Raw genomic sequence first — 16,770 nt, 5'->3', positions numbered from 1 at the left:
CAACTAACCCATCATCTCACTATAGTAAGTTTGATGACGTGGAACAATAATCAATGGATTTACATCAAAAATTTAAAATGCATGGGTTATTCCTAATAAACCCTATCAGTTTTGAGTTTTAATCTAATTTTCTATATAAGTAATTAATAAAGAATATATGGTGTAATGGTGTTAGAGTCATACACTAAAATTTATCCGTATTGGCGTTTAACAAGTCAATATTGTATTGAGGAAGCACCCATTAGTTATATGATCGTTTCCGAAATGAAGTCCCGTTTACTTACATGTTAGGAATTAAGGATATATACAACTAATATGCTTTCTATAGTCGATGGAAGGGGTGATCAAGTCGAGTCTTTTGTGATGTCAGAAGCACTACATTACATGGGATGAGATAAGTTGCTCAAGATCAGTCAAGAGCCATCGTTTGAAACCATGGAACCAAATTTCTCCCCCTCATCCCCTATAGCTCAAATAAATGAATTTTATTATAACTAATATCCTACAATTATATTTAAACATGATATAATTGTATATGTATAATATATATTCTAATAGGTACAATACTCATAGAAAAAATGTGTTGGTTTTAATATACTTACAATATACCCACACTGGGTACATAATAGTCAATGTACCTATAAAAGTTGGGCAGGTAAATTATTTTCACAATATACCTATAAATGTGCTGACTTTAATATACCTACAATATACCCATAATAAGTAAATTACAAGTTATATTATTGCATAATAGTCAATTATTAGGTAAATTATATTAAAAATGCATTTATAAAAGTTGGGTATATCCTAAACCCTATTATTTGAATAATAATTAAATGCATACTAAGTACGTTATTTTTCGTAAAAATAAGTAATAGGTACGTTATTTTTTCAACATAAAAATGTATGTATGCTATTATATTTATAAAACAATAATATAATAGATAATTAATCATGTATACTTCATAAATAAATTTAAATTTTTTTAATTAAATAAACCGATTAGGTATGTTAAATCTAAATTTATTGTTAAATTTTAAGACAGTTTCCAAATTAATTTACACATCCATTTGGAGATCTTTCCAAATTCAACGTGTGTCATTAGTTACAATCCAATTAAAATTTGTTTCTATATTGGTTTCTACATTAATATACAAAATGCAATAATGGTTTAGTTGGGGGTATTTTAGGAGTAAAAAAAGTACAATCAATTCGATTTTGAGCTTGATTAGGTAACTTGCCGAGTTGGATCCTAGTCATCGGGTTTTATTTAGAACAAACAGGATTTTATTCAGATAAAAATAAAGAGATGGGTTGTAGTTGAGGAAAAATGACTTTCAAGGAGTTAAGCTAAATTTACCAATATTTTTGGGACTAGATAATAAGATGTGCCATAGACCTAGCTTGTCAAGTTGACAGAATTCTCCACCAAAAAGTTTTTCTCTCCAATTGTCTATCAGCCCTAACATTTTCCTTATAAATACTCCATGTTACATCTCTCATTTCCCATCAATAAACACCAAACAAAATATCTTGCAAAGAGACTGCAAACCAGCATGGGGTTGTGTAAGATGTCATTTGCCTTGATTTGTCTCGTTGGTTTAGCCCTCCTCCAACCCACTCTTGCCCAAGACTCACCACAAGACTACCTCAAAGCCCACAACGCCGCTCGAGCGGCAGTAGGTGTTCGAGCCTTAACGTGGGATCCAAACCTAGCAGCTTATGCACAAAGATATGCCAATTCCCGTAAAGGTGATTGCAATCTTGTGCACTCCGGTGGGCCTTATGGAGAAAACATAGCGATGAGCAGCGGTGACATGTCCGGCACGGCTGCCGTGAACTTGTTTGTGGCAGAGAAGGCCAACTATAACTACAACTCAAACACCTGTGCTCCTAACAAGGTGTGTGGCCATTATACTCAGGTTGTCTGGCGCAACTCAGCTCGTGTAGGATGTGCCAAAGTTAGGTGCAACAATGGAGGTACCTTCATTGGGTGCAATTATGATCCCCCAGGCAACTATGTTGGCCAGAAGCCTTACTGATTTAGCTATCAGCAAACCTCTTGTGGCTAAATGAAAGCTTACAGTACTTTAATAAGAGTTTTCATTTTTAATTTATGAGAATAAAATTTGGTCTTTGCTTAATGTTTACAATGAAGTTGTAAACTCATTGATAAAAAAAAAAATGTTGTAAACTCGTCCAAATGTCGCATTCCATGAAGTTTTCTGGAAAACGTCTCATTTGTCTTCTATACATTACATATCAATGTCATATGCAGATTTATATATATTTCTCAACAAAGAAGATAGGGATACTTGGAATCTCCACTAGGTTGAGAGACAAGTGATTCAAATTCATATATAGTGAAAAGAAATTATGCTGGCCCAACTCACCCTTCTCTAGAAAGATGGCCTCTGTCCTCCATTGAAGCACATCTCCATATAGGTTTTTAACTTCCTCGTTGTCTCTTCTTTTTGTCACTTCCATGGAAGAGTTAATGAGAATCTGAAGTCAATGTGGTTTTATTGTTTGGTACGGCTGAACCCTCTTTCTATCCCTTCTTGATTTCAAGTTTTAATTTTTCTTATTTCCTTTGGATTTTTCGTTTCCTCGACTAGTGCAGGAAGTTCATGCTCTTGCTCATCTGACAAAGGAATGTGTTGAAATTTTTTTTGATTTTCCTCCTTTTTAAAAAAAAAAAAAAACTTCATTATGACTTTCTAGACAATTTTCCAGAATAACACAACACAAGAATAACTGTTTTTATTTTTGTATTGCTTGGTGATGTTAATATCGTTATTCTAAACCTAATAGTTCTGTGACAAATGAAATCTAAGAGCTTAAAACCACATCAGAAAATATAAAACCAATAATTAATAAGAGAGAAAACCCTACCCAAAAAAGGAAGAAGGGAGGCTAGTTGGGAGATTGAACGGACAGACGTGACACAATGAGAGGAGTGGGTGGGTTTAAGCATTGAACTTTGTATATTATTATTCACCATTGTATTAGATCTAAACGGTAGGTGACCACTATGACGTGTAAACTAGAAGTAGACTTTTAAAATATATACTCCTTACTGTCACGTGTTATAATATAAAAAATTACATAATATGGGGTGATGTTTAGAGTTCAGAAAAACTTGTGTGAAACAAAGATAACATTGTTTTGTTATCCTGGGCCAATTACAAATTGCCGCATAAAAAAATTATCACGCATGACATATTGTGATTGGCTGTGAATAATAAAACAGTACTATTCACATTTCACACGGGTATTTCCCTTCTTTTTCTTTGTCAAACACAAGTGTTTCCCGTTAGAGTCATAAACAAATATTTATCCTAATCTACCTCCATATTGGTTTTCAACAAGTCAATATTGTATTGAGGAAGCATCCAATTTAGTTATCTGATTGTGTTGTTAGGAATTAAGGATATAATTAAATTGCTTGCTATTCTATAGTCGATGGAAGGGGTGTCAAGTCAAGTCTTGTGTGATGGCAGAAGCACTACATGGGAGCCTAGGTAGGTAGGCCAAAGTCACTCAAGAGCCATCATTGAGACCATGGACCCAATTGTTAAATGGCGCCGGACAATCAAAGAATTAAGATGCTATTATTCCTTTAATAATATTCTTATAGTCAAGTCCTGCATTTTAATTTTAAGCCAAGTTTGAAATGTATCTGCATTACAAGGACATAAAACACAATGATTATTTAATTTCTACAAACGAAATTAATTCAATCTCTAGCTACCCTTTTCCTCTGGGAAATGAAGAGACGGACGAAAATGAAGCTGGTAAATGGTAGGAGGAGAAAAATTATTTAGTAATGCCACTCTTACCACATTTGTATACCACATTCCTATACCATCTTATGTGTCAGCTAAGGTGGATAGCCACATCAATTTAAATTATTTATCATTTTCTTTACTTTTATGATTTATTTGAGTATTTATTTTTCTTTCCAATTTTCATAATTAAAATATACTTCATTGATTTCATTGATGTGGCATATGATATGGACATGTCACATTATATGGTATATAAATGTGGGATAAAAATATGATAAATGTAGCATTACTCGGAGAAAAATTGTTTTGTCTTGACTTTAGTTAGGTTTGTTTCCAACAGAAGAATTAATGGGTTTAATCATTGCATCTTTTAACATTTTACTAAATCCATTTGGACCCGCAGAGGAAAAAATTTCCACATTTCAGCACCACGCATTTTCATCCTTGACCAAAGCCTAGACGCGGTCCATCTTTTCCTTGCCCAAATGCCATCACAAGACTAGCTCTTGGCTGTCAATGCAGCTCGAGCAAAGGTGAGGTTGGCCGTCAATGGATCCTTTTTTTTTTTTTTTTGGGTGAACAGAAACCTCATCTATTACTATTAGTCATTGACAAAAAAATAGGGAGAGACTAGTCATGCCAATGAGGTATATTACTTTCGTCCACTTCTAAATACATAAATTTATTTTGTGTGACATTACGTGTTGTATTTTTCGATTTATAATTAATAAATAAAACATGTGTTATAACGTGTAGATTGTAACATCACCTGACTGTATAATAATCACGTATAAGAATTTTTGTCAAACACAAAATATGTGTCCACACTAGGGGGTGGGCATATGAACTGCTGAACCAGATAACCGAGCCAAACTGAACTCCAAAAGATCGAAAAAAATCAACAACCGTTGAAAAACCAAATCGAACCAATTCATACCAATTTCGATTTCGGTTCTATTCAGCTAAAATTGGACTCCAAACTCTCCAAACATTTTGACCAAACACATAAAATTGATGTTTAAACATTTATACACATTTCACCAACTAAATTTTGATTTAATGATAAATTTCTTTCAAATATTAGAGGAGGCTGGAAGTTTGAATCCCTCCTAAACACATCTTCATTGATATCTTAGCCACAAAAAATTTCAAATTGCCAATAGTGTGTTACGATGATTGGCAATTTGGGACATGAGTCACACTCTTTTTTTTTCTTTTTTTTTAAAGGGTATGAATAAGTACTTCATTAGCAAAACGCGAAAGCAACGCCAACAAAACACAGCAAACAAGATCGAGGCTAAACTAGGCTTCAGATAGAGAGCCAAGACAAACAGCCTAAGTCACAAAAGAGCAAATCTAAAGCAACAATAATTTATGAAAACCTCCCCGAGGACAGGCCATCAGATAGTCCCTGGACTCACATTCACTGTCCAGAATATTTGGGCCTTATTTGAATCTCAGATGAGGGCTGGAGATAGCCTATGCTGGCCTTGACTGGGCCTTAACTTTAGAGTTTCTTTTCACTCATTTTTCTAAGTTGGGACGGGCTAGAGCATTCTCCAATTTTTTTTTTACAAGCTTTATTGGGAGGGGGAATTCGAACTTCAAGACCTTAGATGCATAGGTAAACACTCTTAACCACTAAGTTACGAATTATCTGATTAACATGTGTAAAGATAAAGCAATATGTATTGCGATTCAAAGTACTTTCAATTGATGAAATTCAAACTGGAAGTAACACATTCGTTCTTAATTTTTTTGTAATGAAGTTGCTTCTTTTAGAAAAATAACAGCATGCAAGCCGTAGTGACCAATGCACCACTTGCTCTTGCTATATATATATATAACACATAGCTGAAGGTGACCGCAAAGTTTTGTGATGCAAGACCAAGGGGGAAGTTTTTGATGACTTTGGTTGCTTTAAATGGTGACATGTATCCTTTTGATAAAATACTTTTCATATTATATTCCCTTAACGGTCCAGAAATAATCTGTTAATTAATTGTACTTCTTCCTATAAATAGCCTAAGAATGTCACATTGACAGTACAAATCCTCATAAGTTACATAATCATTTGGTACACAGAAAAATCAAACAACATGGCTTTGTGCATTGTACTTCTTTGTCTCATGTCTCTGGTGCTTCATCCCTCCCATGCCCAAAACTCCCAGCAAGACTACCTCAACGCACACAACGTGGCACGTAAGCAAGTCGGCGTCCCGAACATCACGTGGGACAGCACCGTCGAGGCCTATGCTCAGAGCTATGCCAACTCAAGAGCTGCAGATTGCAACCTGGTGCATTCAAATGGGACTTATGGTGAGAACTTGGCCAAGGGGAGTGGCTCATTTACAGGCACAGCTGCTGTGAACTTGTGGGTGGAAGAGAAGCCTAACTATAACTACACCTCAAACTCTTGTGTTGGAGGGCAGCAGTGCCTGCATTATACTCAAGTGGTTTGGAAAAACTCCGTTAGGCTGGGGTGTGCTAGGGTTCAGTGCACCAATAATGGGTGGTGGTTTGTGACTTGCAACTATGACCCTCCTGGCAACTATGTTGGGCAGCGTCCTTATTAATTAAGGAAGCTTAAGCTTAATCCAGATTTGATTAAGCCATTAATGGAATGGATGCCTGCTGATTAATAAGGTGAAAATAAAAAATGAGGTGATATATGATATAGCTAGGTAATTAAACAAAGCCTCCTTTGATAAAATAAGTGATGGTGCACTCCTTGCTTTTAGTCACCAAGGGTATTTTTATGTTTTGGTTCGTTTTGAGGTTGTCTTGATCAACTGTTTCAACTTTCAAAGTGTACTTTGCTTGTTGGTTAGCAAGAAATTTGAATAATAATGGTTCTACTGTGGCTTTAATCTACATATCTGATGAACCAACTATAATTTGATGCACTGATACAGATTTTGGAGTGCCAATAATAATTCCCTTCTAATTTCCAACGCATTTTATTTTTATTTTGCCAATCTATGTTTTTTTTTTTCTTTTTTTGGTCGATTTGCCAATGCATGTATAGTTCTCAACGAAACAAATAAAATAGGGAGAAAATAATAACGTCCCTCTTCGAATGAGTCTCTCCTCTAACGAGGCATAATACAAAGTGGTCCTCTAAATATTTTTCCCTTGATCGTAAAGACATATTTTCCTTCGGAATTGTCTTCCTACTTGGGTAATCTTTTTCTTTTGTTCTAGTGGCAAATAACTTAGAATTCACTCTGCTGATTCGGGTGAAAAGAAATTACGTATTAAATTATACCACAGTTGACAACTTTTTATAGATACTCCCAGAACCGTTCATCATATTCCCTTCGCACAGTATGGAAGTCTTTAGACTTGCCCAACTATTACAATAAATTGATAATTCCTGAAACTCACAGATACTAGAACTAGATCTCACATGATTTCAAGGAAGCTCAACAATTTTTGGCCGCTTTTTGGACCGGCCGTTACGAACATCACTCGAATTATCTTTGTCAGACTTGGGTGTTTTGAGTTTGACAGGAGAGGATGTTTTCTTATCCTCAGCATCACTTTCATCCTCTTCACTGCTACTATCATCGTCATCCTCATCACTACTACTATCGTTGTCACTGCTATCCTGTGACTCCTCTTCACTACTGCTGACGGCCAATGGTATAACAGGCTGATAACCAGAAATAGCAGATTCCGCAGCAGCCACAGCCTCAGGAGTTTGAAGATCAGCAACACCCAGCATTAAATCCTGTCAATTCAGGTCCACCCAAAATAAATTATAAATCCCCTCTGTGTATGTGCATGTGTATGTGTGTATGTGTGTATGTCACAGAGAGAGAGAGAGAGAGAGAGAGAGAAAGAGAGACCATTTCAATGACTTGAGATTCATTTCCAGTGAGCGCTTCAATATCATAGTTTTTTGAATTATCCTACATACAAGTAAACGAGTAAAAACAAATTATGATTTGAAAAGTATGTTGGAATTGGGATAAACAATCTAGCTTGGGCTGCAGGAAAAATATGCCAACCTTTGCATCCTTTTCTAATCTTTCATTAGCTTCTGATATGACTCCCAAGAAGTCCCTTATTTTTCCCAAAACTGCAGACAAGCAATGAAAATGAGCAGCATTATCCAAGTTATTTCTAAGAAAACAACACTATGAATAAAACAGAAGCAGAGACAACTGAAGAATCTCAAGTACATGACGAAGTGCAAACTACTGTTTCACCCAACGAAAAAGGGGTAAGGGAAAACAGTTCAAAACATCCATCTCAGTCCAGCCTCAAGTTTCAATGTTACATTGCTCTGTAATCTATTTCAATCTTCTACATTGACATTGTCTGATCATCAATTAAGTTTTTATTTAAACAAAGAAACAAAAGCTTGGGACATATTCTTAAGCCCAAATTGCACAAATCCTCTATGGTCTTTTAAAGGTAGAAGCTCTAGTGAGAGAAAATATGCATAAGGAAACCATAGGAGCAACAGTATTACAAGGTAAGGTAATGAACAGGTTGTAGTGGATCAACATGAACACAGATTTCAAGCCCATCTGAAGGAGGGTTTAACACCTAGACAAAGAAGTACTTATGTTTACTGAAAAACATGATTTTTTTTTTCCTTTATCTCAATAAGAATTCTTTCCAATAAACCAAAAGAGGAAGAAGATAATATCTCAGGGGCTAAGAAAAAGTAGGCAGCGCAAAAAAATTATCTCATCTCATAAAATTAATTTATGAAAATTCAGCACAACATCAAAAAGAATGAGACAAATTCAATAACAGGAGACTTAAATCACATCCTTCTAAACCAAACCACTACAACTTAGCCAATTTGCAAGTTTGTAAATAAAATATAAAACATAGGAAATTTCAAAAAGTAGACAGGCTGCATAGATGTTATGCTGACAATTGATTATAACCAAGACCTCGCATAAGCAATTAAGCACGCATCACCCAAATCATAAACCCAGTGGAGGATTAAACATCAACTCGTTGGTCCTGTACAAAGCCAACATAGAAAAAATTTACCAAATAGACAAAGGACAGACCTCTACATATGCCGAACACAGCCATAGTGGTATTTTAGATTTTAACTCTTACCACGAATACATAAATCAACTTCCTTTAAATTGAAATGGTCATAGCTTAATCCTACGAACTAGCTCTGAAGAAAAGATAAAGCCTTTTGTGACAAATTTTGAGAATACTTGAGGATGACCCGATAACATAAATGATCTTTCTACACCTGCATCTCTATTGTACTTGCTTGCAGAATCCACATTCTTAACAAAAACAACAAATAAAAAAGAAGAGCAAAGAAACCAAATTTAAAAGGGGGCAAATCGAGTACCTTGGCTTTTGATAACAGGAACACCGATGGGTTTCCCTTCAGGTTGAGCCTTCTTTGTTTGACAAGCCTGTGAGTCATTTTTACAAACAAGTAGTGTGGATTCTGCAAGAAAATACACAGACAGTGAGCTAATGAGTTTGCACAGAAAGCGAGCGAACCAGAGAGATACAGATATAGAGAAAGAGATACCAATGGGTGAAGTTAAGGCCTTCTTGTGCTCCAATTGCAGAAGGTCTTTGCTTGTACTTCCCATCTCTCTCTATCGCTAGCGGTAGAGGGTCAAAGGGTTTAGGGTTTTTGGCCTCTCGAAGAAGGAGGTTCAATCCAGCAGGGTTTTCTAGCTTTTTTATTTATTATTTTTGTCATTCTATTTTCTATTTTCTATTGGGCTTTGATTTGAGCGTTATGAATTTCAGATTACATAAGAGCAACTCCACCCACAAGGGCTAAGTCTAAGGCAAGGGCAAGCAAGGGCTGCCACTATTCACGTGAATAGTGGCAGCCTTTGCATTTGTGGTTCCACCCACAAGGGCTAAGTCTAGGGCAAGTCTAAGGCAAATACTATTCATTGTACTTTATTTCCTATTTTTTTTATACTTTAAATCATTAATTTTGATAATCTTTTGTAATTAAATTTTCAGAATAGATTTTTGGTTGTCACGTGTCCATTATTTTTCAAGTCAAGATTTTCGGATGAGAATCTCGGTTGCCACGTGTCTTATTCCAGATAAAATTTTCGGATATTCATTAAAAAATATTATAATCTCAGATTTCAGATAAGATTTTCATCCTCTAAAATTGTGCCACGTGTCCTATGTCAGATAAGATTTTCAGATATGTTTAAAAAATTATAATCTCATATTTCAGATAAGATTTTCACCCTCTAAATTTGTGCCACGTGTCATCTCTATCTTCTGAATCCCTCTATAAAACTACACCATCAACTCATACCTCTCACACCATCTCTTATCTATTCCTTCATTTCTCAAATTTTACAAAACACTTTCTACTCTCAATGTCAAACTTGAGGAGGGTGTTGGAGAGGCAACAAAAAGAAAGGGAAGAAATCCGGCGTAGACGTGCTGATGAAGATCGAGACGCCGATGAAGAAGAGGAACAAATGCTTGCAGCAGCAGTGTGTATGCTTAATCAATCAAGGCAACACCATCGTCGTGCCCCAAATATGGACAGACGTAGGGAGTCTCGGGGTAAGAATCTCTTGGAGGATTACTTTATCCCAAATTCCTTATATCCTGCTTCTAAGTTTCGAGAGAGATATAGAATGCAGCCACATTTATTCCAAAAAATCATGCATGATATTTGTAATTATGACACATACTTCACTCAAAAGCATGATGCTGTTGGAGTTTTGGGTCTTATCCCGGAGCAAAAACTTACAGCTGCTTTGCGGATGCTTGCGTATGGGGCATCTGCAGAGCAGGTGGATGAGATTGCAAGGATGGGAAAATCTACTATCCTAGAGTGCTTGGTGCGATTTTGTGATGCAGTGGAAAATTTGTACATGCGGGAGTACCTTCGCAAACCCACGCCGAGGGACCTGCAAAGGCTTCTAAAAAAAGGCGAGGATCGAGGTTTCCCAGGAATGATTGGAAGCATCGATTGCATGCACTGGCAGTGGAAGAATTGTCCTACTGCTTGGCAAGGAGAGTACGGGAATCGGAAGGGGCAAAAAAGTATAATTTTGGAGGCCGTAGCTTCATTCGACACTTGGGTTTGGCATGCCTTCTTCGGGGTTGCCGGATCTCAGAATGATCTGAATGTCCTCGGTCAATCCCCGGTGTTCGACGAGGTATTGCGAGGTCATTCCCCCCAGGTCACGTACCAAATCAACAATACCGTATACTCTGGTGCATATTACCTTGCCGACGGAATTTATCCAAGGTGGACGACATTCGTGAAAACAATTTCGAATCCCCAATCCGAGAAGGAAAGAAACTTTGCTTCCTTTCAAGAAGGTTACAGGAAAGACGTGGAGAGGTGTTTCGGTATCTTGCAAGCTCGTTGGGCAATTATCAGGGGTGCTGCTCGGATGCTAGATGAGGAGGTGCTGCGGAGTATTATGATGACTTGCATCATCCTCCACAACATGATTGTTGAGGATGAGTATGACTACGATGCTCCAGAGGTGTTTGAACCCGATCCCATGAACACGGCGTTGACAAGAATATATGAAAGGCCGATGGGACCAAATGGACTACCAATGGAGCCCGAACCGTTACTTCGGGATGGTCAATTCAACAACCCCATGATTGATCGTTATGAAGAAATGCAATCTTCATATGTTCACGAGAGACGTCAAATGGACTTGATCGAGTACTTGTGGGAGAGGAAAGGCAATCACAATGGATGAAGTCAAGATTAGTGCTTTGTTTGGAATTATGCTTTGTTTTTAATTATGCTTTTATTTTGTGTGTGGTGTTTTTTGGAATTATGTTTGTTTTTATTATTATGCTCTTATGTATGGTTTCTTTTGTGTGTTGTTTGCAATAAATGAAGGTGTGTTTTTAATTCATCTTTGTGTTGATGCTTAAAGGTTTTTAATAAATAGTCATATTATTTAATGCTTTGTTTATTGAATAAAAAGGAAACAATACAACAAATTAAAGGATAATACAACAATACAACAATACAACAAATTAAAGGATAATACAACAATACAACAATACAACAATACAACAATACAACATATGGCAAAGGTGTTTCAATACAACCTAATGGTTTTCATCATTTAACCAATCCGTATTGCTAGGTCCGTCGTCTTGGAAAAGTTTTCTTCTCATCACATCCCTTCGTCTTAGCTTCCAATAGGCCTTTGTTTCAGGAGACATATGGCTCGTATCCATGGCCATGATTTTCATCTCTTTATCATCCATGTCTTTTTCTTGTGCTTGTTGTTGTTGAAGTTTGTATGCTTCCTCTCGTGCCATGTCCAATGCATCTCTTTTCAAGTCTCTCTCAATTCTTAGTGAGGTGTTCTTAGCTATTTGCTCCAATAATTGTACACATTCATTGTTTGAAGTGCCACCTCTCTTGGCCTTTGCCGCCTTTCTCCCAATAGGTCTCGGCGGACGTGGGAGTGGTGACTCTGTTTCCATTGGGGAGTCCAATGGCGAATCGGTTGATGGCGAATCGTGGAGCGGCGTCTCATTCAACACAACCGGAGGACCGGTGGGAATAATTTTGAATCTCGAACAATCCTTCACAACTTCCCAACATTGGAAATGCACGAAACTTTTTTTGCCTTGCCCCATGGCACCGAACCACATTTGTGCTTGTATGATCTATTAAAAATAAATAATTGGAAGTGCAAGAAAAAAAAATTATTATGCAAGAAAATATAAACTATTTTGAAATGCAAGAATAAAATTGATTATGCAAGAAAATATAGACAAATTGGAAATGCAAAAAGAAAAAAAAAGAATATGCAAGAAAAAGAAATAGAATATGCAATAAAAAAAAGTTACATTAAATTGATTAAAATGGCAATTATAAAGATTTTACCTCATCGGATAGATTTTGACCGCTTCGAATGTTCTCCCTTGCTTTTGTCAACGCATTTCTCCATTTTCCTAACTCTTTATTTAGAAGTTTCCATCTACTAGATAAGGCCATTTCGGTCCGAATGGAACCCGATCTTTGACAAAATTCTCCATGAATTTTGCTCCACATATGATGGAACTTCATCTCATTGCCCGTGATAGGGTCATGACTAACGTTCACCCAAGATTGACACAACGCAATATCTTCCTGAGTTGCCCACGAGCCTCCGGTTTCAACAGAGGATGCCATTTGTTTTTTTTTTTTTTTTTTATACAAATGGAAAGTAGTAGAAAAATGTGAGTGGAGAGTAAAAAATATTGGAAGGAGAAGAGTTTGTATGGATAATTGGGGTGGAAGGTGAAAATTTTGAGTGGAGAGTAAAAAAAATTGGAGGGAGAAGAGTTTGTATGGAGAATTGGTGTGGAAAGTGAATAATGTGAGTGGAGAGAAAAAATTATTGGATGGAGAAGAAATTGTATGAAGATTTGGTGTGGAAAGTGAAAAAAATGGATAGGTATTTATAGGGAAAAAATACAGACTTTTTTGGTATTTTTTAAAAAAAAATTCAGGTTTTTTTCGATTTTTTTTGCAATTTTTTAAGCCCAAAAAACGAGGATCGTCGGATTTCTGGAAAAAAACCCATCGGAGCGCCCCAGGTTGCGACACGTGGCAGATGCGCTGAAGTCAAATTTTTTTTACCGTTGGCGCGTGTAACTCACGCGCCAACGGTAAAAAAAATTTGAATTAGCACGAGCTGACGTCAGCGTGACGTCAGCCCTGATGTCATAGCCCTCGGGCTGAAGCCCAGGCGAAACTTGCCCTTGGGCTTGCCCGGGCTGGTGGGACCCACGCCAAACTGGGCTGCAGGCTGCTGCGCTGGAGGGCTCTCGGGCTGTTGAGGGGGGCCTTTTACCCGGGTTTGAGGGTGCGGTGGAGTTGCTCTAACGGGCTGATCAATCCCCACGAATTTCAGATCATGTCACGGGCTGATCATAAAAGAGCATCTAATGACCGGCTTTAAATAAAAAATTTATTTGAGCAGTATAGCCGCGCGCGGCTATCCTATTTAAACATATTTTATTTGAGAAGTATATCTAGGCGGCTATACTTTTTAAATATATTTTTTTTTATTAAAGTGTATACATTTAAATATATTTTTTAATTTATGAAGTATAGCCACTCGGCGATACACTTTAAACATAGTTTCTTGTTTATTATATATTCAACATATTCATATATTGTATAATTTTTAGAAACAAATTTTATTTTATGGGCGTATGTGGAATTTGATATAATTTTATGATTCATATTAGACTTAATAAAAACTAGAGATATTTAGTTATATACCCATTCTTAGCACTAGTGATATAGATAAACTCTACAACATTTAATTTATATAAACAAACCCAAAAAATGATAGATAGCCCTATTAAATTTAATTGTAGTTATTAAATTACTTTGATGTCCTATTGAGTGTTTTGAGTTTTAAGAAATCTATTGGTCTCTAATTTGAGCATTATGAATTTCAGATCATGTAATGGGCTGATCAATCCCCATCAGTAGGGCCTTAAGAGCATCTAACAACTATGGGCTTTTTATTGGATTGGGTCACCTTATCATTTTAGCTTTTTCTTAATAAAAAAAAAAAAATTAATTAGCTTTTATTAATATTTCTTAATACTTTCAATCGCAAGTGGTTTGTGGCTCAAATAGTTAAGAGCGGTTAGATTAACTTTCATGTAAAGTTGTGAGCGCTCATGAACATTGATGCTCTTAATTGGCTCCTGCATCCTTTTTACCTTTTCATATACATGAAATTTTAAATAGGGAGATTCACTATTATATCCAATATAGGAGCCTAAATTATAAATAAAATAAAATAAAAAACCTATATGAAATGGACTTTAGAAACACACCCAAAACTCATTTACAACATAACAAAAAGGTTTTTAACTTCTTTTAAATTACAAAACTGTAATTGATTTCTTAAAATAAACCCATCCCCAAAATCTTATAAAAAAAAGCCCAAAACACTCAATAGGGCATCAAAATAATTTAATAATCAAAATTAAATTCAATATGGGCAGCTGTCATTTTTTGGGTTTGTTTATAAAAATTAAATGATATAGGGTTTATTTATATTATTAGTGCTAAAAATGGGTATATGACTAAATATCTCTTTTAAATTTTCAAGGTTTCTCTCAACAATGTCCTTCCCCTTCCCCACATGCACACTTCTATTAGAGAATGAGGTGAAAGCAGCATCTTCCCAATAAACCCAAAAAGTGAAGAAACATTTTGGTATATTTACAAATCCAAAGACAGAAAACTAAAAAGGTTACTTTACTTCCAAGTCTATGATTCACTTGAATGCTTCAAGTAATTGATCTTTAAATTCCCCTCTGATGAACAACCTCTATATGATTATTGATTTCTAACCTAGAAATAATAATTTGCTACACAATAAAATAGAGAAAAGGAAAAACACTAAAATAAAATAAAATGGTTTTTTTGTTTTCTTTAATTTATCAGTACTTAGGCAGAGAGCACTCCTTTGGAAGGTTGCCTTGGAACCTCTGTTTATCTTGGCAATAGTCATAAATCATGTGGTGCTTTCTAACCCATTTGAACAACCTTTTCTGTGTTTTTGTTAGGGTGCTGAACTTGTTCTTGTTCCACCAGTTTGTAGGGCTCTCTGCCCTGCAAAACCTTGCATTTCCTTTCCAAACACAGGCATCAATCTTGTAGTTTCTGAATGAAGCTATGAATGGGCCCTTTGACCAATCAGTTTTGTCCTTGCCGCCTCTTGTCGCCCAGCTGTCGCCGTTCCATAGGCTGGTTTTTATGCTCATTGGCTGCCACCTTGGAAATGCTACACCCTTGTCTGCATGGTTTCTGTATACTCTGATTGGAACCCAATCCACCATGAACCTACAAGCAAAAGTACACCAAGTTTCTCCATTAAAATTACTTCGAATCTTTTTTTTTTTGGTTAATTTTTGAAAGAAGGAAACTTATGTAAGCAAGACTCAGATTAAATACTGATCAGCTCTTTTGAAAGATGGCTTACACAATTTGGTGAAGGTTCCATAGTATTGAATAGGTATGGAAGTCCTTTGTTGGATCAAACCACAGATTGACCCTCTCTTCACGGTTGTCCAATCCATCAGCAAAAATGTTTGTTTGAAGGATATATGGTTTGCCTGCCACATTTCCAAGGAACTCGAAGTCTAATTCATCACGGTTAGGTTGATCAGATGTCAGCTGCATTAAAATTAATTTCCAGTTGATCAAATATATGCTGTTAATTACTCAATAATAAGCAACAACGAAAAAAACAGAAGAAGAAAACGTTTTCTGCTTACATAATAGGCCACAACTGTGCCTGCTGAATCACCTGGTACTAGTTTAATTTGCATGTCAATTTGTCCAAACAAAAACATCTGATTTGAAGCAAAACCAGCACCTAGGAAAATGAAAAACAAAGGATCAGAATTCAGAAATGTTAAAACTAATTAAAGAAGTTTTGAATTTTGATCATACCGGATTCTTGGTCGAGCTTCATACTCCTTGTCCTGCCATCAGCTGAAGTATTTACATGGCTAGGAGACCATGTCACAAAGAAATCCTTGTTGAAGTCCCCTGTTGAAACAACGGAACCATCTGTAATTCGAATCGATGTCAAAGTAAGAAAAAGCCCAATAAAGATGACAATTCTGTGATTATCACTCATGGTTTAACTCTGGTTTTTATTTATTTTTTAGTAGTGTGTTATGGAGGAATATGATAGCAACATGTTGAAGAGAGCTATATAAAGGTATTGCATGGGAGGGCGGTGGAAAATTGGAACAGAGAACATTCAACCAAAAAAAGAAGAGAGAAAATGTGTGATAGAAGGAAGGAAGGTTTTGTTTAAGCAGGAATATCTTTAGGGGGAAGCAAAGAAATGTTTGGTTGTTAGCATCTTATGAAATATGGTTTTTATGGGTTTTTTTATGGTCCCAATTAGGATGTGATTAAACTGTTAACACATCATAATTTTTTTTTTCATTTGGCAGAAATAGTTGACCAAGAAGCTTA

The 16,770-nt window shown here is 36.1% G+C and overlaps 4 protein-coding genes across 4 annotated transcripts; 2 read left to right on the top strand and 2 right to left on the bottom strand.

The window, feature by feature from the left end:
- Nucleotides 1-1,496: 1,496 nt before the first annotated feature.
- Nucleotides 1,497-2,220, top strand: LOC110744417 (pathogenesis-related protein 1). Its single transcript, XM_021944385.2, has one exon. The coding sequence runs from the start codon at nt 1,557-1,559 to the stop codon at nt 2,040-2,042; it is 486 nt and encodes a 161-aa protein (XP_021800077.1). The 5' UTR covers nt 1,497-1,556; the 3' UTR covers nt 2,043-2,220.
- A 3,649-nt stretch (nt 2,221-5,869) lies between these two features.
- Nucleotides 5,870-6,367, top strand: LOC110744418 (pathogenesis-related leaf protein 6-like). The gene has a single exon (XM_021944386.2). It carries the CDS (start codon nt 5,891-5,893, stop codon nt 6,365-6,367), a length of 477 nt encoding a protein of 158 aa, XP_021800078.1. The 5' UTR covers nt 5,870-5,890.
- A 658-nt stretch (nt 6,368-7,025) lies between these two features.
- Nucleotides 7,026-9,533, bottom strand: LOC110744409 (uncharacterized). Its single transcript, XM_021944373.2, has 5 exons — nt 9,319-9,533; nt 9,130-9,231; nt 7,805-7,875; nt 7,643-7,705; nt 7,026-7,524 (listed from the first exon to the last, which is right to left on the bottom strand). The coding sequence occupies exons 1-5, from the start codon at nt 9,380-9,382 to the stop codon at nt 7,207-7,209; spliced, it is 618 nt and encodes a 205-aa protein (XP_021800065.2). The 5' UTR covers nt 9,383-9,533; the 3' UTR covers nt 7,026-7,206.
- A 5,390-nt stretch (nt 9,534-14,923) lies between these two features.
- On the bottom strand, nt 14,924-16,563 carry LOC110744416 (putative xyloglucan endotransglucosylase/hydrolase protein 10). The gene is made up of 4 exons (XM_021944384.2): nt 16,234-16,563; nt 16,056-16,156; nt 15,761-15,954; nt 14,924-15,621 (listed from the first exon to the last, which is right to left on the bottom strand). The coding sequence occupies exons 1-4, from the start codon at nt 16,421-16,423 to the stop codon at nt 15,219-15,221; spliced, it is 888 nt and encodes a 295-aa protein (XP_021800076.2). The 5' UTR covers nt 16,424-16,563; the 3' UTR covers nt 14,924-15,218.
- Between the last annotated feature and the right edge of the window lie 207 nt (nt 16,564-16,770).

The sequence above is a fragment of the Prunus avium genome, chromosome 8, assembly GCF_965620075.1.
Source record: "Prunus avium chromosome 8, drPruAviu1.hap1.1, whole genome shotgun sequence".
NCBI classification, from domain to species: domain Eukaryota; kingdom Viridiplantae; phylum Streptophyta; class Magnoliopsida; order Rosales; family Rosaceae; genus Prunus; species Prunus avium.
The sequence above is the reverse complement of the archived record's forward strand: the minus strand, read 5'-3'. Positions and strand labels throughout refer to the sequence as shown.

Excerpts from the sequence above, each read along its gene's own strand:
- LOC110744417 (XM_021944385.2), top strand. The coding sequence starts at position 1,557 with ATGGGGTTGTGTAAGATGTCATTTGCCTTGATTTGTCTCGTTGGTTTA.
- LOC110744418 (XM_021944386.2), top strand. The coding sequence starts at position 5,891 with ATGGCTTTGTGCATTGTACTTCTTTGTCTCATGTCTCTGGTGCTTCAT.
- LOC110744409 (XM_021944373.2), bottom strand. The coding sequence starts at position 9,382 with ATGGGAAGTACAAGCAAAGACCTTCTGCAATTGGAGCACAAGAAGGCC. Across the intron at positions 9,232-9,318 it reads GGCCTTAACTTCACCCATTG|AATCCACACTACTTGTTTGT; the intron begins GTATCTCTTTCT and ends ATTTTCTTGCAG. Across the intron at positions 7,876-9,129 it reads TCCTGTTATCAAAAGCCAAG|TTTTGGGAAAAATAAGGGAC; the intron begins GTACTCGATTTG and ends GCTTGTCTGCAG.
- LOC110744416 (XM_021944384.2), bottom strand. The coding sequence starts at position 16,423 with ATGAGTGATAATCACAGAATTGTCATCTTTATTGGGCTTTTTCTTACT. Across the intron at positions 16,157-16,233 it reads GAAGCTCGACCAAGAATCCG|GTGCTGGTTTTGCTTCAAAT; the intron begins GTATGATCAAAA and ends TCATTTTCCTAG. Across the intron at positions 15,622-15,760 it reads TGGAACCTTCACCAAATTGT|GTTCATGGTGGATTGGGTTC; the intron begins GTAAGCCATCTT and ends TTTTGCTTGTAG.